This window comes from Lontra canadensis, unplaced genomic scaffold (assembly GCF_010015895.1).
Source record: "Lontra canadensis isolate GAN:19392208 unplaced genomic scaffold, GSC_riverotter_1.0 scaffold156, whole genome shotgun sequence".
Classification (NCBI taxonomy): domain Eukaryota; kingdom Metazoa; phylum Chordata; class Mammalia; order Carnivora; family Mustelidae; genus Lontra; species Lontra canadensis.
Genome location: NW_022631150.1, coordinates 907,281 through 931,270, shown reverse-complemented (window position 1 = coordinate 931,270; position 23,990 = coordinate 907,281). Strand labels below are relative to the sequence as shown.

The following is a 23,990-nucleotide window of genomic DNA, read 5'->3' as shown; positions in this document are numbered from 1 at the left end:
TACCTACACTCTTCTATGGCATCACATCGACCTTCTGATTTGTTTCCTTTCTCTTCTTGTTAATCTGTCAGCTTCTGGTTACATTTTGGTGCAAGGTCCCAACCCTTACCTTGAAGGTCAGTGTTATGCCTGGCTAAACCTATTTACTCAACTTGTCTTTTCCCATTTCATATTCCCTTTTCTGCACAATTTTCTAATTGGAAACCTATTACATTCCCAAAACTGAGCTTTTCTTTCAGTCTCTATTTTTTTGCTGAAAATGTTTTCTTGCCTTTGCTTACTATTTAATTAAAAACAGAATCACAGACTAGAGATGCATGAGCTCATAAAAGGATTTGTAGTCCAGTCTTTTCCCAAATGAAGAAATATTCTTAAAATTTTCTCAACAAGTTATTTTCCATAATGGGAAATTCACTGTCTCTGAAGACATGCCATTCTACTATTGAAAAACTTCATTTAAGTTGTCCTTATATACTCAACTGAAACTTCCTCTTTATAAATCCCACTCTTCTAGGGCAACACAAAGTAAACTGATCTGTAACTTATAGGCAGTTCTCAACATATTCAATAATAACAGCCACAACTTTCTTCGGTCTCCTTTCTCTAGACTAAATACCTCTAAGCCATTCAAAATTTTTTTTTGTAAAGCACAGTATTCACCCTCTTACAGTTAGTCCCCGAATCACTCTCAGTCTTCATTGGCATCTGTCTATAATCACCCGATTCCCATGTTTCCCTTTCATCAACTTCCCAGAAAGCAAATTTTTCAGTATTAATATTTATTTGACTAACATTTTTTATATTTAACTAATGTTCAAATTTAAGCATATTGCTTATAAACAATTTTAGAACAGAGACTATGTTGTTTTTTACATTTCATTTGTATAGCATATATTAGAAGGCAGAGAGAAGTGGGCAAATTTTTCAATTCTAAAATTATTATCCAGATAGATAATCAAGATGAGACATTTCAAACAACTTTTTGTATGTGGAAATGAGCACATTATTTGCCATAATCTATAAGCATTTCCTTATAGAATGGGCAGGTCATACCAGCACTAAGTGTTAAAGCTAGAAACTTGCTCTTATTTTCAGATCTAGTGAAGGACACTATATATATATTTCTTTCACATTCAAAGATGACAGAGCTGGTATTGCTGTTATTCAAAAATCGTAGAAATGTTAAACTTAGAGGTCATGTAGTAAAACCTGCTTAAAAACAAGCAAACAGGCAATCAAGGGTAAAATGAGTTCTTCCTCAAGTTGCACGGTGACTGTTGATTAGTAACCAGAACAAAGGCTCCTAAATGACACTCAGTTATTCTTTTTTTGTGCCAAATTTCTCCTTAAAAGGAAGCAAAACAAAGGAGTCTTCCTATGCATTTCTTCTAGACAAAGTTTTCTCTAGTCACTGCTTATGTTAATAAATGAAGTCGTGTACTAGGTCCCCTGAGACCCATGCTAAATACTGGGAATCTGCTGACATGAAGGACTCCAGGATTCCATCCTACCACAGCTCAGAATGATCTAGAATCTTTCTCAATCCCCCATTTACCACCTACTCTCCAGTGCCTATACTAAGGCACATTAACTACTTCTGAATATCTCTCTTTCTTAAACATCAGTACATTCCCCAAAGGTTCTTTTCCTGAAGTAGAAGCAGCCAGCCAAACGCAAAATCTCTGTACAGGTTCAGACTTTATCAAGCAAATACCATTGGGTCCATGGCTGAGAAGAAGAAAAGGAGGCCAATGTAAAGAGTAGTCTGTACTGGGCTCTTTCTGTTACCCTTGTTGGCCAGATTGTGATTTAAAAAAAAAAAAGATTTTATTTATTTATTTGTCAGAGAGAGAGAGAGCAAAGCAGGGGAGTGGTAGGCAGCGCAGGCAGAGGGAGAAGAAGGCTCCCTGCTGAGCAAGGAGTCCGGTGCAGGACTTGGTCCCAGGATCCTGAGATCATGAGCTGAGCTGAAGGCAAACGCTTAACCAACTGAGCCACCCAGGGTCCCTGTGATTTTTTTTTAATCATAATTTCAGCATCATTTTCCTCTCAAACTTTTTATTGCTTTTTCTTCTTTATCATTGACTGTCAAGAGGCTGCGACTTACCTATACTTACCTAGACATTAAAACAGAAATACGTACACTAATATACTCTGAGTGTGGGAATGACATTGCCTCACTTTCTGTCTAGTCTAAAACGCCTGGAGGGGACAAGTAATTCTTAAGAATCTTTTTTTTTTTTTAAGATTTTATTTATTTATTTATTTATCTCTCAGAGAGAGAGAGAGAGGGAATGAGAGAGAGAGCACAAGCAGGCAGAGGCAGAGAGAGAAGCAGGCTCCCTGGCAAACAAGGAGCCCCATGCAGGACTCAATCCCAGGATCATGACCTGATTCGAAGGCAGCAGCTTAACCGACTGAGCCACCCAGGCATCCCAATTCTTAAGAATCTTACTGAAGGTTTAAAAATATTCTTACAGAGAATGTTGTGTTTATTGAATTTTATGAAGACTTTCTTGGTGATGCGGTTGGCTGTAGGCTGCTGAGTTTCTTGCCCTCTTTTTCATTCAGTCATCAAAAAATGACTTAAGGAACAAACAGTCCTTGTGATGAGTCTGAATCAGTTATTAGCACAATCAACATGTAATAACACTGTAGTAGTATTTTTAAGAAAAATCATGAATGACCCACATTAACATTACTTGGGAAGAAGACATGTCAAAAGTTTCTTTGTTGAGCTGTGGTTTTTTTTTAAAAAAGCATAAACCTTTGAAAAAATAAAGCATAAAACTTTGAATAAAGTATTTGTTCCTTAAAACTTTTCAGGCAATTGCTATGTTGGGTAACATGTGAAAGAGTGGAAAGGACACAATTTCATAACATACATTTTCCAGTTGGAAAATCAAGGCCTTGTTACACCAGCCTTCCTGAGTAATTTTAGTGTAAATTATCAACAGAAAGGAATAGAAAGATCTTTTGTGATGTTTCTTGGTATACCTAGGAGGCAGTTTTCAGAATGGTCGCTAATGATAAAAGAAATAAAAAAGGAAAAGAAATCTCACTTATCATTAATTGTGTTTAAAGATTCTTCTTTTTTTTTTTTTTTTGAGAGTGGGGAGGGGCAGAAGAAGAGGGAAAAAGAGTCTTAAGCAGACTCCATGCTAAGTGCAGAGCCTTACACTTGGCTTGATCTCACGACCCTGAGATCACTACCTGAGCAGAAACCAACGGTCAGACGCTTAACTGACTATGCCACCCAGGTGCCCTACAACAATTAACATTTTTATAAATTATGAGAGTCCACAGGCACTCTGTGGAGATTTTCTTTTTTTAACTTGGAGATATTTATTGCTGTCTCTGCCTGAAATATTTTTGGGTTGATAATTATTCTGGCTATTTATTGTTACATAACAAATCACTCCAAAACTCATTGGCTTAAACAAAGACATTTATTTTTGTTCATAAATCTGCAATGAGTATAGGATTAGTGAGGACAGATATTCTCTATTTCTTTCAGCATTAGCTAGGGTATCTGGAAAGCCGGGAAATGGGATCATCTGAAGCCTCAAGGTTGTGGATGCCGGCTGCCATCTGGAACCTCAGCTAAGGCAGGAACACCTACGCTTGGCTTTTTCCATGTGGCTATTTGACTTCTTCACAATATGGTGGCTGGGTTCCAGGGTGAGCATCTCAAGAGGATCAGGAGGAAGACGCATCACCTTTCATGGCTTTGCGTTGGAGGACACAAATGTTGCTTCCACTATAGTCACAAATCCACCCAGTTTTAAGCAAGGAAATATAGACCCTCCTCTTTCAATGGAGGAGTGCCAGCCTCACATGGTAAGCAAAACAGGTTAGATGTGGAATACTGATGAGGGCATCTTAGAAAAATATAACCCACCATAGTGGTAATGAGTAATCATTAGGACTAGTTGTTACTCAGTGTTCTACTTGAAAAGAACTAACGCTTTTTCTATTTATCTAAATGCAAACATGACTATAAGCCTTCTAGCCCTATCAACGTGGTTATGTATATCTCAACCAAAGTCAAAAGTAACACTTGCTTATTAAAATCATATCTGAGAATCACAAGTCAGTACATAAGAAAAATTTGAAAAAATAACCGATCACATTGAATGCTTTCCTTAGGAGCCAAAAGTCTTTTAAATGACCTTTGGTCAAGTTACACTAAATTAATCAGTATCAAGGGGCCTCTTATCAGTGTGATTTTTTTCAGAACTGTTAACATTCTATGGGATAGTTTACAAAATCTGTGGTCCTATATATAGGCAGCACTGCTGTGTGACTGCACCATATCCTAATTCTCTAAGAGGACCAATGTCTCTAGCCCTATACACATATTGAAATGAGGGAGAAAGAAAAGCTTCTCTTCTGTTTTCCTCACTTTCCAACTTTCACCTCTGAAGGAATTCTAAGAAGAATGATCTCAAGTAGCTAAATGGTTTTGATTTATATTATTTTACTCTTTTCTTCTGAGAGTTTTTCCAGATTTAGGTTCCTAAACAATTCATAGACACTGTATCCCATCTACTGCCTTTTCAAAGAAAACAGCATGACAAGGCAAGGAAGGGAAATTCCTCAAACAGGTCACTGTTCTAAATGACTTCTGATGAGAGCCTATTTCACCTTTTCAAACCCCACCTTTATGTTTATGCTTTTTTCTCCTTTAAATTTGATTTGCAAATTTTCATTGCTTTGAATTTTCCCTTGGCATTTAAAAATGCTTTGCCCTTTGATTTGTTATTTGTATTCTATTGGTGCCTTGGAGCATTTTATATAGTGGATTTATCTCTTTCCCATGGCAAAAGAACAGTGTGTATCCCTAAGTTAAACAAATACAGGCAGCATTCAAGATGATACACAGCAATGGACAGTGTATAGATCCTAAATGCAGTTGTGTATACACTAACAGTGTATGTCTAGCAAGCTTGGATTTAAACCAGGATATACAAATCCACATTTCATCTTTTCACTGAAATATTCCCACCCAACATTTTTCTTACTCAGCTTTCTTCAACCCTTCAATCCAAACAAATACATTTTCCTTGGTCTTCCTTTTTCCAACAACACAACAATCAAGCACCTCTTCCTTTCTTTTTTTTTTTTTTCCTGGTATCTTCCCCACTACCTCTGCATTATTCCTTGTATAAGAAACTATAGACTTTTAAACTGCAGCTTCTGACTAATGCTTGAAGAAGAGGAATAAAATGGAGGGAGATGCCATGTTATTTCAGATTATTTATCTGTGACTTATCTTTTTTTTTTTTTTTAAGATTTTATTTATTTATTTGAGAGAGAGAAAAAACAAGCAGGAGGAGGAGCAGGGGGGAAGGGAGAGGAACAAGCAGACTCCATGCAACACACAGAGTGCAAAATGGAGCTTCCTCTCCTGACCCTGAGACCATGACCTGAGCCAAAACCAAGAGTCAAACACTTACTTGACTGAACCACCCAGGCGCCCCTCTGGGATGTTTCTTATCAAAGTAGATTCAGCCTTGGTGGAGTCTATACTTCATTTAATTTGGGGGTCCTTCTTGAAAAAAAGAAATTTGAAATTATTAAAAAATTATTTCAAAAAGTATGTATTTAGTGTTCAGTGTTCAGATTTAATAAACCATTGAAATAAACCAGATTGAAAAAGAGAATCTCAAAAAATTATAAATTCATTTTAAAAGCTGACAAATATCACAAATATAATAAAAATCCATAAAAATAACATATTTAGGAACTCATTGTCTATCACATTTCTGTGATACTTTTTCCTACATTTTTTGCTTGCCTGTAATTTGATCTCTTCTTTCCGTGACAAAGATTTTGTAATATTTTCTGTAGAAGGAATAGAAAGGTGATTCAAGCAGCATAAGCTGACTGAAATTTCCTTTCTGGTTTTTTCATTGTTGAAGATCTAGAAAAGTTTCTTTCAGTTTCACAATGCATAATGGTAGTGTCATATAATGTTACGTGACCCTGGTAATGTCACGTAAGTTTTAGGACTGACTAAAATGCACTTCAGTGCATTTTGTGACTTCTTGACTAATCGCCAATATCCTTTGAAGTGATGATACAATTAATTACCTTGTTGATGTCCTCCTCATAACGTAGAGGTAAGTGTGAACAAAAGAAATATGTTTCACTAAACTCAAGGAAAGCTATCCCCATCTCAGCTTTCCCTAGGCAGAATCTAAAAATGTATGTGGCCACATCATTGACATCCAACATGAGAGGATTTATTTTGGAAGGAAAGTTGAAGCGCAGGGTCATTGAGATCTTTACCATGCATGAGAGTACACTTTAGTTTCGAAATTTCACACAACCCAATGACTGTGTGAACAAGCTCGTATGGCGCCTCCCAAGGCCTCTGCGGGCGGGGTGGGGGGGTGGGGGTAGTTCATGGAAGTGAGTGCTTCTGAAGCTTCATCTTCTTAGTTTTATGGTAAACCCACATCTGTTCCACTTGTGATATTTGTAGAATTTTTTCAGTATGTATTTTTAAAAGCCTATTAGATGCCCATTATCTTGGAATACAGATATGAATATATAGTTTGGGTGAGTTCAGATTTCTTAAAAACCTACTTTAAGTTTTGATTTGTTGGTATTTTCAGCATGCTTTCAACATGTGTCTTTCAAATGCATGGATGATTCATGGTAGAATTCCACAGGTCTAATTAAAGGTGTCACCCTCGTCATAAGGCAGTGAAATTCATGTATTAACTATCAAAGAAAAGTACAAAATAATTTTGTATAAAATGTGTTTAAATACTAAGTGAATGATCATTGTGCAATGAATTTATATAGGGAAAGAGTCTTGGAGTTGTCCTAAAAGAAGTGACAGGCATGGAATGAAAAAAAGGATAAGAATGATGGGAAATCAAAGAATCAAAGAAAATACTACAGAGGTAAGTTTCTCAAGGCCCTTTATGATGCATTTAGGAAATTGGGGTCCTCAGAAATCAAGTTACTTGCCCAAGAGTCTATCAGTACTAGAGAATGAACAAGTTCCAGCAGCAGTGTGTTACCATGTGTTTTTAAGTGTCTCTAATGTGGTTTATTAAATCTGAACACTAGCTAAACCAGTGAGGCTAATTCTATAGAAAACCAGTGGATGGAAGGCAGGTAAAGGAACTATTTTTTTGAGGTATACTTGACATATGATATCACAGTTGACCCTTGAACAATGTGGCGGTTAGGGATGCTGACACCCCACACAACTGAAAATCTGTGTATAATTTTTGACTTCCCCAAAACTTAACTACTAATAGCCTATTGTTGACTGGAAGCCATGCCAATAACATAAACAGTTGGTTAATATATTTGTGTGTTTATGTGTATTAGATACTGTATGCTTACCATAAAGTAAGCTAAAGAAAAGAAAATGTTATTAAAAATTATAAGAAAAATACATTTATAGTGCTATATTGTATTTATTTTAAAAAGTCCCCATTTAAGTGGGCCCATGCAGCTCAAACTTGTGCTCTTCAAGGGTCAATTGTATATTATTTTCAGGTATACAATATAATTATTCAGTATTTGTGTATATTGTAAAATGATCACCACAAAAAATCTGATTAACATCTTTCAGTACATAGTTACAAATTCTTTTTCTTGTGATGGGAACTTTTAATATCTATTCTCTTAGCAACTTTCAAATATGCAATACAGAATTATTGACTATAGTCACCATGCTGGACTGATATATTTTATAACTGGAAGTTTGTACATTTTGACTACTGTCACTCATTCAGTTCTGTTTAGTTCCCTTCACCAGTCTGTTCTCTGTGTCCATGAACTTGGTTGTTTTTTTTTTTTTTAAAGATTTTATTTTATTTGACAGAGAGAGATCACAAGTAGGCAGAGGCAGGCAGAGAGAGAGAGGGGGAAGCAGGCTCCCTGTTGAGCAGAGAGCCCGATGCGGGGCTCGATCCCAGGACCCTGAGAAAATGACCTGAGCTGAAGGCAGAGGCTTACCCCACTGAGCCACCCAGGCGCCCCTGAACTTGGTTGTTTTTTATTTTTGTTTTTATTGTAATAATTCTACATGTAAATGAGATCATACAGTATTTGTCTTTCTCTGACTTATTTCACTTAGCAGAATGCCCTCAAGTTCCATCCATGTTGCCATAAATGACAAGACTTTATTCTTTTTTGTGGTTGAGTAATATTCTGTTGTATATTTTTTAAACCATTTTTAAACCACATTTTAAACCACATTTTTAAACCATTCATCCACTAATACACGTTTAGGTTGCTGCAATGTTTTGGCTATTGTAAATAATGCTGCAATGAAACTGGGATTGCATATGTCTGAGTTAGTATTTTCATTTCTTTGGATAAATACCCAGAAGTGGAATTGCTGGATCATATAGTAATTCCATTTTAAGATTTTTGAGGAAACTCCATGCTGTTTTCCAGTTTACCTTCCTGCCAACAGTGCGGCATTCTCAACATTCTCAATAATACTCATTATGTCTTGTCTTTTTATAATAGCCATTCGAACAGGTGTGAGGTGATACCTCATTGTGCTGTTAATTTGCATTTCCCTGCTGATTAGTGATATTGAATGGGTTTTCATGTACCACCTGTAGTTCTTGTTTGGAAAAATGTCTAAGCAGATCCTCTGCCTATTTTTAATCTTTTTTTTTTTTTTTTTTTTTTTTTTTTACTTACTTTTTTTAATTTTTTTTTTTTTTTTTTTTTTTTTTTGGCTACTGAGTTATATGAATTCTTTGTATGTTTTGGATATTAATTCATTATCAGATACAGGTACCCCCACTTTTTGAAAGTTCTCATTATGCCAACTTTTCTTATGAGGGACCTGGATTAGTACTTGTTTCATTAACTGAAAGAAAAAAGAAACGAATTTTTGTTTTTATGAAAAAAGGTGAAAAGCGAAAAAGGTGTCCATCATTTGTTTTGCAGCGAGCCACTAGAGGGGCAGAGCGCACCCCTGGCAGCTAGTGTGGCACCACCAAGCTGCTACCCCAGGAACTACACTCAGCATCTTAGTGCCAAGCCGCCATAGCTTTGAACTATGTGAACATCTGTGCTTCATCTTAATTCATTTTGTGCATCCATTAGCAAGATGTGTCCTAAGGTATCAGAAAAGTCTAAGAGAGGGTTTTTAGGGTCTAAACATTTTCAAAAGTTTTTCTGTATAAATTAATGACATTTTGGTTTACGAAAGCTTTCATAAGAACATTTTCTACTTCCGGATAGCGGAGGAATACAGTATATAGTTTGCCACTATTTTCTCCCATTTGGTTGGCTGCCTTTTCGTTTTGTTGATGGTTTCCCTTGCTGCGCAGAGGCTTTTCAGTTTGATGTGGTCCCCCTTTAAAAATTTTGCTTATGTTGCCTTTCCTTTTGGTATTAAATACAAAATCATCACCAAGGCTAATGTCAAGGAGCTTAATGACTATGTTTTCTTTTAGGTAAACAGAGCTTTTCAAGCACATATTGCGATGCCTAAAATTTGGAAGGTGTTAAATAAACATTAGCTATCTTTATCTCACTGATGATTAAAACACTAATTCTATCACATAACAAAAACACATTTAATTGGGAATATCCTCTAAATATCTCCAACTTTCTAACTGTATGGCCTCATGTGTTCTTTCAGGCTCTGCTCCTATACATTGCTACTTTAAACATTAGTAATCTACACTGAGTCTTTCATATGACAGGTTTGGGAGAACAATGAACATAACACAATTTAAAACCGGAAATCTATGTTCAAAATGGTTGCTCCCTTCAACCTGTGTAGGAGCCATTATGTTAGAGATTTCCAGGTGGATTGGATAAATTCAGGAATACTGAGAGCTGAGCTTTGATTTTTTTTTTTTTTAAGATAATTGGGAGAAGCTGAAAGTTCCTCAAGAAAGCTTCTTAGACATGGTGTGGAATCCAATGCTGAAGGTTGAGTAGGGGATGGTGCAGTATTACCTTGACAGAGACTGAGAGCTATGACTGAGGACAGACCTACTGAGTCTCACTTGCTGCAGCACAGAGCTGAGAAAACATCTGAAACTCATTAGCCCTGCCAAGGAACTGGAAAGGGCTAAAAGTTGTGATGGACCAACACACCTGTACTAAAGATGGGAAGTCCTCGTGGGGGTCTTATCATTGGAGGCAGTGGTAAAGTTCAAGACCATCAGTGGTAGATGTCACCACCAAGGCACAAAACCAGACCATCCCCATCTCCCATCTCAGTGGGGACCAACATTGCATTCAAGGGCCAGATGGCCTCTGTCCCACTTTAGGGGTAGTTAGTGGGGCCCAAGGAGAATTGCTGGAGTGCATTCTGTGTGTCAGGAGCTGTTTAGGTGCTTTGTGGAATTGAGACGTTCAAATCCTTCTTGCTATTCAAGGCAGTTCAGTTTTTATTCACCATTTTGCAGTACGGTAGCTAAGGCATCAGAAAATGAGCAATTGGGGGTTCCTGGGTGGCTCGGATGATTAGGCCTCTGCCTTCAGCTCTGGTCATGATCCCAGGGTCCTGGGACTGAGTCTCATGTCGGGTTCCCTGCTTGGCGGGGAAGGAGTCTGCTTTTCCCTCTCTCCCTGCCTCTCCCCAGCTTGTACATTCTCTCTCTCTCTCAAATGAATAAATAAAATCTTTCAAAAAAAGAAAAGAAAATGAGCAATTGACCCACCATTGCAGAGTTGGTAAATGGTAGAACAAGGTATATTTTTTTGCCCTGGTGGCTCATAATGACTATAGTAAGCTACGAAGGTACAAAAGGTTCTCACTGCACCATTTCACAGGAGGATGACTGAATATTTATCTAAAACAGATAGAATTTCACTAAAAGAGACTTGTTTTTTTAAATAACAGCTTTATTGATATATAATTAACGTATATAATTCACACTTTAAACTGTATAATTTAAAAAGTGGTTTTCATATATTTTCAGAGTTGTATAACTATCACCACAAAAATTTAGAACATTTCTCTCACTCCCAGAAGAACCCCCCACTGCCCGTTAGCAGTCGCTCCTCATCTGCCCCCTGCTTCCTTAGCCCCAGGCAACTGCTAATCTCCTTTCTATCTTTACAGATTTGCCAAGCTGGCATTTCATATACATGCAATATATGGGTTTTTGTTTTTGTTTGTTTGTTTTTGTGACTGGCTTGTTTTAGTTAATGTAATGTTTTCAAGATTCATCCATATCATAGCATATTATCAGTATTTCATTCCTTTTTATTGTCAAATCATGTTCCATTTCATGGATATAGCACATTTAATATATCCATTTATCAGGTAAAGCACATTTCAGTTGGTCCTACCTTTTGACTATCAAAAGGTGGATAATGCTGCTATGAACATTTGTGTACAAATGTTTGTGTGAACATGTTTCATTTCTTCGGGGTTATTAAGAGACTCTTAGAGTCTAGAAATTTCTACTCACAGCCTCTTTCCATATTACCCCCTCTCTCATTCCTTGCAAACAGTTTCTTTAGCACCCTATTGATACTGAAGTCTAAAAAGTCATGAAATTCTTCTCCCTTACAAATATGTTTTTCCCGTTATAGATTTATTCAACAATCACTCAACAAAATATATTTTATTTATTCCAGCCTTATACTAGCCACTATTTTGCATGCTGAAGATACATGATAAACTAGAATGTCCTGCTTTAAGAAATTTATATCTGGTTAGGGAGGGGGAGAGGGTTAGAAGCAAACATAGACAATTAGAATATTATTAATGTTTTAGAGCTGAGACAAATAAAGGGCACAGAGTAGGGGTGCTTATTCTGTGAGAGCTAAGGAAGGCGTCACAGAATGTATGATGTTATTATTATATGTGCTGCCGAAGCGAGCATAAATGTATGATGTTATTGAAGATCCCCCTGGGCAATATGCAAAGGAACAGAGTGTGCAAATGTCCTACAGCAGGAAAAGCATGGCTGGACTCAAAACCCTAACAGCAGGAACTGTGGCTTAGAGTACCTCAGTTAAGAGGGTGGAGTGGTGACAGGTGAGGTGGGAACCCAGGCAGCAGTGAAATCACAGTATCTTTCTAAGGATCTGGACCTATTTTGTAAGTAACGTGGCTCCAATGATTTTCAAGTCCAAGATTTTTAAACTGGAGAATTAACTATTACTAGGACATTTAAAACAACATGAGCTTCAGAAAAAATGAATCTTATAAAGAAGTCCTGAACTGCATTTATTATTATATTTCATGATAAAGTGCTTGACAACCAGAGGGCCCAGGATCGGTGATTAGAAGAACCTACCTTTGGAAGAAGGAGGTTTTCTCCAGGCATTATTGTTTTTTTTTTTTAAAGATTTTTATTTATTTATTTGACAGACAGAGATCACAAGTAGGCAGAGAGGCAGGCAGAGAGAGAGGAGGAAGCAGGCTCCCTGCTGGGCAGAGAGCCAATGTGGGGCTCCATCCCAGGATCCCGGGATCATGACCCGAGCCGAAGGCAGAAGCTTTAACCCACTGAGCCACCCAGGCGCCCCACCAGGCATTATTGTTTTGCTGGTACTCCCTGGTTAGTAGTTCATATCTAAATGTAGAGCTCTAAAAAAATAAAATAAAATAAAATAAAATAAAATAAAAAATAAAATAAATAAATAAATGTAAAGTTCTTTGACTTCTATTTCGTTTTTGTCAGGAATTATTCTGCCTTATGAAGTTCATGACCCGACCATTGCCTTTCCAAGGTTTTGATATGTTCTGCACTAAGCTCCATAATACCACAGAGAAATTAAAAACCAACCACTGACTCTTCTTTGAAGATCCGTTTCAGCTTCTCTAAATACCTTCTTGTTTGTTTAGTCATGCTGTGAATGCTTCTGTCAAACATAGAATCCCTGAATGGCCTCAAGCCCTTTGAAGGCAAATCTTTGTCCTGGTGATGTGCCTATTCACTGGATCCTGCCAATTTTCACTGAACTAAATTTATGCCTTAAAAATAAAAGAAGAAAAAATGAAGAAAGAAAAAAATAATATGTGAGGGAATCTAGGGGAAACTCCATAAAGGAGGGTAAGAATATCATTAGGTGAGACAGAAGGATCTAGAATTAATTTAGAAGGTCAGGGGGAGGGGGCACATGGATGGCTCAGTTGGTTGAGCGACTGCCTTCAACTCAGGTCATGATCCTGGAGTCCCCGGATCGAGTCCCACATTAGGCTCCCTGCTCGGCAGGGAGTCTTCTTCTCTAGCTGAGCTCTCTCCTCTCATGTTCTCTCTCTCATTCTCTCTTTCTCTCAAATAAGTAAATAAAATCTTAAAAAAAAAAAGGTCAGGCGGAAAATCAAATAATATCTTTATAGATACTACAGATATTTGGTAAGAACAACCAAGATGAATAGATTTATGTTATTGGTTTATAATCACAGTCACAGAACTACAAAGGACCCCAAAGGGATCCTTTTAGATATCAAAGTCATTTTATACTTTGTAGTATAGGCCACATCTTCCTAGGCATTTAATTTGAAAACTCCAGAACTTTTCTTATATACTGTGTTTAATGTCACAGTTACAACCATTCCCCTACCCCTTTTCTTTCCTAATGATTATGACCAATTCCTTTTATTTCTTTTTAAGAATGGTGGACTACAGGGGCACCTGGGTGGCTCAGTTAGTTAAGGATCCCATTTTTTATTTCAGCTCAGGTCATGATCTCTGGGTCCTGAGACTGAGCTCTGAGTTGGGCTCCCTGCTCAGCAGGGAGTCTGTTTAAGACTCTCCCTTTCCCTCTGCCCCACCTCCCCAAATAAATAAATAAATCTTTAAAAAAAGATAATCTTGGGGTACCTGGGTGGCTCAGTTGGTTAAGCATCTGCTTTTGGCTCAGATTATGATCCTAGGTCCTTGGGATTGAATCCTGCATCAGGCTCCCTGCTCAGTGGAGAGTCTGCTTCTCCCTTACACTCTCCCTCTATATGCACATACACTCTCTCTTTCTCAAATAAATAAATCTGTATTAAAAAAAAAACATAATCTTGAAAATTCCATGGATTTTCCCTCCCATTTTTCTTTTAATTTGTTTTTATTGAGGTATAACTTTTGTATTGCAAGCTGCAATATATATAATTATATATATATATGCAATATATATAAATTAAATTATATATAAAATCTCCTTTGCTGTTTTTCAATGTTGTATAGTTTCCTATTAAACGGGTATGTCACAACTGATTAATCTATTCCACTGTTCATAAATATTTGGTTTACATTTTTGAACTTTTTTTTCATTTTTGGACTGTTATGAATATGATTACTACAAACATTCCTGAACACAAGTACTAATTTTTGTTGAGTCTATACTTATGAGTAGCATCTTTGGGTTACAAGGCATATTTAGTATTTAGTGATACTGTCCGAAGTTCTTCAAAGTGGTTGTACCAATTTGCATACGCACTAGTTACTTATGAGACTTCCAATTGCTCTACATCCTTTCCAACCCCTACTGTTAAGTTTAGTCATTCTGGTAGGGATATACCCATCATGATTTTATTTGCATTTATTTTTGGTGATTAATGGTGTTAGGGACCTTTTCAAATGCTCAATGCCCATGTTGTTATTCTTTTTTTGTAAAGTGCTTATTTGGGACTTTAACACATTTTTAATTTGGGGCAGGGGTAAATATTTTGAAGGGGTGCATAAGTTTTCCTTTATGTTCTAGATATGAGTTCTTTGTGAGATATATATGTTGTAGTATATTTCCTCCTAGACGTAACCTGTCTTTTTACTTTCTTAATGTCTTTTGACTAACAGAAGTTCTTAATTTTAATAAATTTGAATTTATGAATAAGTTAGGGTTTTCTGTATCCAATTAAAAATCTTTACCCATCTTGTTGTCATATAGATATTTTCCTATATTTTTTCTAGAATTGTGATCACCTATTATTGACAAGACCATCCTTTCTCCTCCTGAGCTGCAGTGGTGACTTCGTTGTAAATTGGATGATCACACGTGTATGAACCTGTTTCTGGATTGTCTATAGTGTTTCCGTGGTGTATTTGTCTATCCTTGAATTAATATCACATTGTCTTCCTTGCTGTTACCATTAAAGCAAGTCTTAGTGATAGTGTAAATCCTTCAACTTGAGAAGGTCATTTTTTTTTTTTTTAAGATTTATTTATTAGAGAGAGAGAGCGTGCGCGCACATGAGAGGGAGGGGTGGGGTAGAGGGAAAGAGAATCTCAAGCAGGATCCATGCTGAGAGCAGAGCCCAATCTGGGGCTCTATCTCACAACCCTGGGATGACGACCTGAGCTGGAACCAAGAGTCAGGTGCTTAACTGTGTTTCCCAGGTGCCTGGAGAAAGACATTCCTTTTTGAGATTGTCTTGACTATTCCAGTATCATTGCAGCTCTGCTTAAATTACAGAATCTGATTGTCAATTTCTACCAAAGAATTGCTAGGATCTAACCAGGATAATATTAATATAAATTCATTTGGGGGCATTTGACATCTCTTCCCGTTAAAATGACATAGTATATTTCTCCATTTAATGTGACTTTCTTTATTATTCTGAGCAGTATTTTCTAGTTTCAGTTTAGTCCTTATTCCTATTTCTTTATATTAATCATAGGTATTTGATCATATTTTCTATGCTAATGTAATTTATTTTTAATTTTTACTTTTCCACCTTATTCCTATCATATATAAGTACACTTTTTGGTGTATCCATGGCACTAATTAACTTACTAATTTTAATAGTGTAATTATGTACCTTTACCTTGAAATTTAAAAAATTATTATCTAGGGGCGCCTCGGTGGCTCAGTGGGTTAAGCCTCTGCCTTCAGCTTGGGTCATGATCCCAGGCTCCTGGGATCGAGCCCTGCATCGGGCTCTTTGCTCAGCGGTGAGCATGCTTCCCCCTCTCTCTCTGCCTGACTCTCTGCCTACTTGGGATCTCTCTCCCTCTGACAAATAAATAAATAAAATCTTTAAAAATTAAAAAAATAAAAATTATTATCTATAATAGAATAAAAACACATGGAATAATTAGAACTACATTATCAAAAGTTGTGTAAGACTAGTCACTGCAAACTGGCAAGCATTATTGAGGGAAATTAAACATCCATATAAATGGAGAGACATATGATGTCATGTGTTGAAAGAGTACATATTTGTAGCAATGTTAAATTATCAATTTTCCCCAAACTATCTATAGATCTATAGATTCAGTAAAATACCAGTCAAACTCTCAGTAAGAATATTTGTAATAATTGATCACCTCATTTAAAAATTCATATAGAGGGGCACCTGGGTGGCTCAGTTGGTTAAGCATTTGCCTTTGGCTCGGGTCATAATCCCAGGGTCCTGGAATTGAGCCCCATGTCGGGCTGCTCACTCGGTGGGGAGTCTGCTTCTCCCTTTCGTTCTCCCTCTGTGCTTTCCATCTCTCTCTCTCTCTCTCTCTCTCTCTCTCAAATAAATAAATAAATAAAATCTTAAAAAAAATTCATATAGAATGCCAAGGACCTAGACTAGCTAGAAAACTCTGAAAAATAAGAAGTATAGAGGATTAACATTATCTAATTTTAAGAATTTTGAGGGGCACCTGGGTATCTCAGTTCATTAAGCATATGCCTTCGGCTCAGGTTGTGATCCCGGGGTCCTGGGATCGAGTCCCACATCGGGTTCCCTGCCCAGCAATGAGTCTGTTTCTCCCTTTCCCTCTGCCCCTGCTGTCTCTCATGCTCTCTCTAACAAATAAATAAAATCTAAAAAAAAAAAAAGGATTTTGAAGATACAATGATCATGACAACATGGTATTGGTTTCAAGCTAGATCAATAGAATGTAGAACCTAGAAACAGATCATACATATATGGACAACTGATTTTTGATAAAAATGCAGATGAAACTAAGTGGGAAAAGGACCTTTTTAAAAATAATTGTTCTGGAACAACTGCATATATATATCTATATGTGAAAATGAACTTTGATCCAAACCTTATGCCATACACAAAAATCAACTGAAATGGATCAACTGAAAATGGACTAAAAAAATCTAAATGTAGGGGCACCTGGGTGGCTCAGTGGGTTAAAGCCTCTGACTTCGGCTCAGGTCATGATCTCAGGGTCCTGGGATCGAGCCCCACATCGGGCTCTCTGCTCAGCAGGGAGCCTGCGTCCCCCTTTCCCTCTGCCTGCCTCTCTGCCTACTTGTGATCTCTCTCTCTGTGTGTCAAATAAATAAATAAATAAAATCTTTAAAAAAAAAATCTAAATGTAGACCATTAAACTTTTTTTAAAAATTAAGAGAAAATTTTTGTGACTTTGGGTTAGGCAAAGATATCTTAGATACAGTATCCATATTTAAAATAATATATTATTTTAAAAAATTGATGAACTGAACTTCATCAAACCTAAAAACTTCCACTATTCAAAAGACACTGTTAGAGAATGAAAAGACCAGTTATACATGGGGAGAAATATTTACAAATTGTATCAGATAAAGAACTTTTATCCAGAATATAAAAACAACTCTCTAAAGTAAAAAATAAGAAAACAAACACCTTATTGAAAATAGACAAAAAGACTCAAACAGACATTTTACCGAGGATATAGAAATGTCAAATAAACACATCTTTAGACCACAACCAGTGGAGAAACTGGAACTGTGCAGATGGTGGGAGCATAAAATATTACAACCACTTGAGAAAACAGTTTGGCAGTTTCTTAAAAGCTAGAAATAATCTGTCATATCATCCAGCTATTCCTCTCCTAGGTATTTATCTAGGAGAAATCAGTGTATGGCCATAAAAAGAACTGTACATGGATAATCATAGTAGCCCTATTTATAGTAGCCAAAATTGAAAATGACCCAAATAGCTATCAATAGGTGAAGCAGGCTGCGCATGAGTAGGGAGCCCGACATGGGACTCCATTCCAGGACCCTGAGATCTTGACCCGAGCCAAAGGCAGATATTTAACAGACTGGGCTGCTCAGGAGCCCCCTGTTTTTTTGTTTAAAAGGTATAAAAGCTTCCTGCTCTGGTCACTTCTTTGGATCTTCATTCTCTTGTGAAGGCTCCCATGCATGTGCAAAAATTTAAACTTGCACGCTTTTCTCCTGCTTTTAGAGTCAGAGACCCAAAGAAGGTAGAGGTTTTTTCCCTCTCTTACAGAGCTTGTTATGTAACAGCTCTTTTTTACATCCATCACTTCATTTACTTTTCACAAAACAAAAGACATATCTTTTTATGCCCATTTTCCAGATAAATAAATTGAGCTCCCAAAAGTTAACAGAATGTGGCAGAACTGGCACTGAAATCCAGGCTTGTATGACTCCAAAGTTATGGTACTTTCAATGAAACCACAATACAAAAAATCACAACTAAGAGTTCTAGAGGCTGAGAATAAAATCCCTAACACTTGCTGAGGAAGTCAGTGAAGTCTTCACTGCTGAAGAAGCTCTATTGCTTGAGATGTAGACAAGGCTCTAAAAAGTATTTAGAATGTAAGAGAGTGCATTATTGATGAACCAGAGGCAAATTATATACTATCCCTCAGGCAGAAGTAATATTTTCTTCTTCATTGCTTTGTAGTACTGTTTATGTGGTCATTTTATAACTCATCCTCTTCGTACCTCAGTGAGTTATACTGAAGCTCATAACTGACAATTATACCACACTAGAAGCTGCTATTTGTATTTTAATAATGCCTAATATTTTAAAGCATCTGAGATCTGTGTGAAATCATCTTAAAAGGATAATTTATTATTCACCACTCTGTGAGTTAGATACTATTACTATCTCCAGTTTACAAAGAAACAGGCTGCAACATAAAAATTATCTAAAAGTGTAAAATAAAACGCTTAGGCCACATAAAATTAGCAACTTTTTGGGTATAATTTTGTCTTGGAGCTACATTAAACATCAATGATAGTTAAGAACAAACACTTGGTAGTCAGACACAGTCAAATGCACGTTTAAATTATATTTAAACCATTTACAAATATGAACTGCATTTGCATAATTTTTTTATTATGTATAGTAGAGTAAGCTTTCATTTCTAGAATTTGATGTAAATTATCACCATTTTGAAAACGCAGGCTAAAACCGAAATGTAATTTTAGTATGATAATGACGTTGGTTTTTTACATGGCATCATTCACTTTGTGTTTTTGTTTCCACTTTGTGTGCTAAGAAATGAGGACATGTAAGGCCAGCGCTATGTCCAAAAAGCTATATTTAATACCCTTAGCATGTTACACATAATTATGTGTTCAGTGAATGCTCGAAGTATTCTTCATGATGCTGATGGTAACTGCCTGCATCGCCAAGGGCCGACCTGTTTCCTAGAGATGTTAACGCAGGATGGAGCATATACGTAAAACCATAAATTAACATAAATGAAGGCACGGTGACCTATTGTAGCCAGGTTCTCAGTTAAACCATATATACCCATTTAAACAGAGTCCTTTTTACCCCCTCTAAATCCTGGACTACTTCTTAAACTAAACGAGTACAAATTTGTGCGTGCCTATCACGTCCCTAACTAGGCCTCAAAGATTAAAGTTACCTAAGTTTCCTGATTCTATTGAGCAGTCAGCTTCATTATCAGAAACCAGACCCCGGAAATAACCTGGAACGCTGACGTAGGTCAGGAACGCGGGGTCCAAGTTTTTGGTACAAACCGACAGAAACGAGGGACTGGGATCCCGCCCCTTTGAGCCCTCTGTCAGTCAACCTGTCTGTGGGCGGGCGCCATGCTAAAAGACTACGTCCACGCACATCTCTGCGCATGCGCCCCAGGGAGGCGCGTGACCCTGAGAGGTTATCGTCGTGCAGTGCGCAGATAACTCCTCGCGCGTGCGCAAGCGCTCAGCGCAGAGGCCTGCCGGAAGTCAAGATGGCGCGTATGTGGTGTCCAGGCCGCAGTTGACGCTTTATCAGTATCTAAACCGTGTGTTTTCTAAGGGGTGGCGAACGCCCTCTCCGCCGCCATGGCCCGGCATCGGAATGTCCGAGGCTATAACTACGATGAAGGTAGGTGGCAGGGCATGCCGGAACGTCACTTTCGCCGTTTCAGCTGTGATCTCAGCCCGTTGGCTCCCATTTGGATCTGTGAGTTTCTCGTTAGTGGTGCCAAGCTGGAATTCGGAATAGCCTCAGTTGGAGAAAATAACAATACATCTGAGTGCCAGCGAATGGCATTGTTCTAAGTCATGATTTCTGCCCGCTGGGATTGATTTCATTTAGGGAGAGGGAGGTTGCTGCATGCCGTCGTATGGGAGGACATTTGGGAATGTTGGGATCTGGTGATATTTGTGCACGTAAGCATTATCATCTCTCCCTCCCATTTTCTCCTCCCAGGTCGGGTAGACAATTGTCTACTTCTAGGTAGTGTCTTCCAACCCCCCTTTCAAAAATGCCCATGAAACTGTGCTAATTTGTAAAAGGCGGATTGACTTCATGCTTACATTCAACTGTCTGCTGTAACTAGATCTACGTGGTAAATCGTTTGTGTTTGTTCATACATACTTAGTACAAAACCTGGCTTGAGCAGATAACTCATTCTCTATGAGTTTCAAGTTAAATTGGAAAGTTAGGAGATGATAAAAAAGATATCAGAAAGACCCAGTGAATAAGTGGATCAGATGATCTTGAGGTGTGTATACCCAATTCTTGGTCAATCATGCTGGATTTAAATGTATTTTGGAATGGGAGGAGAAAAAAAAGGCGATGCTAGAAGCAAGGGGGCTCTGGATCATACTTCTTGATTAAAAAAAAAAAAGAAATAAAAATGTGCATATGAATGTTCTCTAGGAGTTTAAAAGGAGTTAGAATTAGTTTAGGGTAAGTGCATCCTCTCCACAGTGGATAATTATAGACATCACCAAGCATCATGCAAACTAAAATCATAAACAAATATGAAGGAGTGCAAAAAAGGAGTAAAGACCTATTGCTTTTTAAAGTGCAGGTCGTGTAAGTGTGCTTAATATGTTGGTGGTTGTTACTGGCACTGCCAGACGATTATTCTTGAACATCAGTATTGCCCTAACCACAGTGGAGGGTAGCTAACACCCTGTGCTACATTTGGAGACTGTCACCTAGTCAGCCTGTCATGTGTTATGTTCCTGGTGTTCACTTAAGATTGGAGGCCGTTTTAAGTGTTGCAGTGGATGTAAACATGGCGTGTGGATCACTGCTAGCTGCGAGATGACTTTAGCCTGACAGTTATTTTTGAGGTTATGATATGAAAAATATGAATAGGCCTAATTGCAACTTATTTCTTAAATAAGTATTTATAATTTCCTCAACCAACATTAATTGAGTGCTTATTCTTCATTAATGGGAGTGCTTAGAGTACTGCTCTAAGTTCTGGGGACTGATAGTTGGATGTTTGAGAGACTCTAAAGGGGGGAATATACAAGTAACAGATGAGTCGAGTATGACATGCTATAAAAATTACTCCCAAGGTGCTGTGGGAGCTATGTAAGTGAGAACACCTTATTCATTGTGGGTTGGTGGAATTTAAGTAGGATTTCTATGTGAAGTCAAGTCCTTCTGGAGGAGAGGTGCTTGGCATGTGGGAGTAAGTGCTAAATCTCTTTTCATCTAGGCAACTCCAGTTCAGGTTGTCCTTCATGTTTCTTTGGAACAATTGATGACATCATAAACAAGCTGTTCCTATAGCATAGGAAGTTCATCTCCAATTCCTGGTTATAAAAGTTCTACTCATTTTAAGGATTCAGTTTATTTCTCTTTTTTCTTAAAGTTTCCCCCCTTGTATTAATTTCAAATAGTAATTTGAAAATTCTTAAAAGTAATACGATGTTATTAGAGAGTATGTGCTTTAAACCTATTCGTTCCTCTATTTAACTTTTACTTTGTTCTTTGTAATTTGGGTAGTACTTTACTTGGCTGGCTTCATTCAGCTAATGCTATGTTAGCTACTAATTTAAAAGTGCCAGGAGGGCGTAGTCCATACCTTATTGTTATATTTACTCTATTGTTATATTTATTCCAGTACCTGGAACAATGCTTTATGTGCAGTAAATACTACAGAATTTTATTGAGGAGAAGAACCACTTTACAAAAATCCTAGGAAAGAATTCTCTTCATTTTTTTATACTGTGGCACCGTTAGGATCAATTTCAGTTGAAAAACTGACCTAGAAAAGTTTCTTGGCATTCATATCTAAATATAGTATTTTGAAAGTGACTCCTTATTAATTTGCTGATAATAAAGTGTTTACTTGGGATTGTGGTCTAGTTTATTGACTGTTACATATTTTTTAAAAGATTTTATTTATTTATTTGACAGGGCGGGAGAGAGAGAGAGAGAGAGAGAGAGAGAGCGCACAAGCAAGGGAGCAGCAGGGAGAGGGAGAAGCAGGCTCTCTGCTGAGCAGGGAGCCCAGTGTTGGGTTGGATCACAGGACCCTGGGGATCATGACCTTACCCGAAGGCAGATTCTTTACTGGCTGAGCCACCCAGGCATCCCAGGCTGCTACATATTTTTATCCAATAGTAGCATTTATCTAATTTTTCTTTGCTGTAAATGTTTCATCCCTTGAACATATGTTCCTACTATATGAATACCGTCAGAAACTAGCTAATGATCCTTTGGAATTTGTTTAAACACTATATTCCGGGGGATCTTTCCTTAGCCACCCCACTCCCAGTTCTGTTTTTGTTGTTCGTATGTGTGATCCCAAATCACTCTATAATCACTCTATATTTCTCATGTCTCAGACACTTATCATATAATTTTGTAATTGCCTGCTTTTGTCTCCTTTTTTCCTGTTAGATTTTAGATTCATAGAGATCTGAAAATGTACCTGTCACTCACTGTTGTCCCTCAGATACATCTAATAGTCCTTGGCATAATCTATTTATCAAGTGAATGAATGCATTTATGTAAATATATTTACCTTTTTTGTACGTTTTAGTTTTAAATTGATTCATTAATTTATAATAAAAGGAAAACTAATTTAGTTCCAGCCATGTGCCAGGTAGTTGGCTAAGACAAAACCTTTCCCTGAAAGAGCTTATAGTCTCATGGAATGAAACAGATACACTTTTGAAGGAGTGTACTAGAGAGTGGAAGTGGGAGGGGGGCTTGTGGCATTACCAGAACGGTCAGGGAAGACATCTGCAAATAGGTGATGTTTTAGCTAGAACCTTACTGAGGAAAAAGAAACAGCCTTAGGAAAATCTGGGCAAAGTGCATATTCTGGTCAGTAGGAAAAAAGTCTCATTAGCATGAACAAAGAGCATAAGGGAGTTTAGGATAAGATGGTTTTTATAGAGATTAACCACCTGGACATGAAGAAAAACTGCTTTCATGCTCGATTGGAATTCCTTATACTAGTTAGTTGTATGGGAAACAAATGCTTTGGTCATGGAAGGGCACTTGGTGAAAAGAATGAATTGATGACTTCAGATTTTTAACACTGGAGAGACGGTTCAAGTTTGAGGTCTCTGATATTACCATTTTTTGATCACATGCAGTGAAAACTTGGAAGAATTTTAAGAAAACCCAGTTAGCTTAAAAACTGAAGAACTATGTATGTCTTTATGAATATAGAAAGTAAGTACCTACATTGGGGTAAAATTTTTAGAAAATTTTGGAGAAATAGACATTCCAAGCTCCTTTAATTTTTTTTTTTAAAGGTTTTATTTATTTATTTGACAGACAGAGATCACAAGTAGGCAGAGAGGCAGGCAGAGAGAGAGGAGGAAGCAGGCTCCCTGCTGAGCAGAGAGCCCGACGTGGGGCTCGATCCCAGGACCCTGGGATCATGACCTGAGCCGAAGGCAGAGGCTCTAACCCACTGAGCCACCCAGGTGCCCCCAAGCTCCTTTAATTTTGAGGGACAGTTTAGTTTGGAGAGAATTCAGATGCTCCTTTGTTAATAGCTAAGAATATAAAAAGAACTTATGAAGAATTTGTCTCTTGTTTTTTTATTTTAGATTTTGAAGATGATGATCTCTATGGCCAGTCTGTAGAGGATGATTATTGTATCTCGCCATCAACAGGTGAC

At 37.4% G+C, this 23,990-nt stretch overlaps 1 protein-coding gene across 4 annotated transcripts in view; it reads left to right on the top strand.

Moving 5' to 3' along the window:
• Positions 1-19,801: 19,801 nt before the first annotated feature.
• HBS1L (HBS1 like translational GTPase) overlaps positions 19,802-23,990 on the top strand; it is an 85,172-nt gene continuing 80,983 nt past the window's right edge. For 3 of the 4 annotated variants that reach the window (XR_004381163.1, XM_032844819.1, XM_032844818.1), the window contains exons 1-2: positions 19,802-19,987; positions 23,920-23,985. Coding sequence is in view for 3 of the 4 variants with exons in the window: in XM_032844819.1 (XP_032700710.1) it covers positions 19,945-19,987; positions 23,920-23,985 (109 nt within the window). In the remaining variant the exon portion in view is untranslated. The remainder of the gene's footprint in view (positions 19,988-23,919; positions 23,986-23,990) is intronic. The other variant, XM_032844817.1, reaches the window with a different exon arrangement.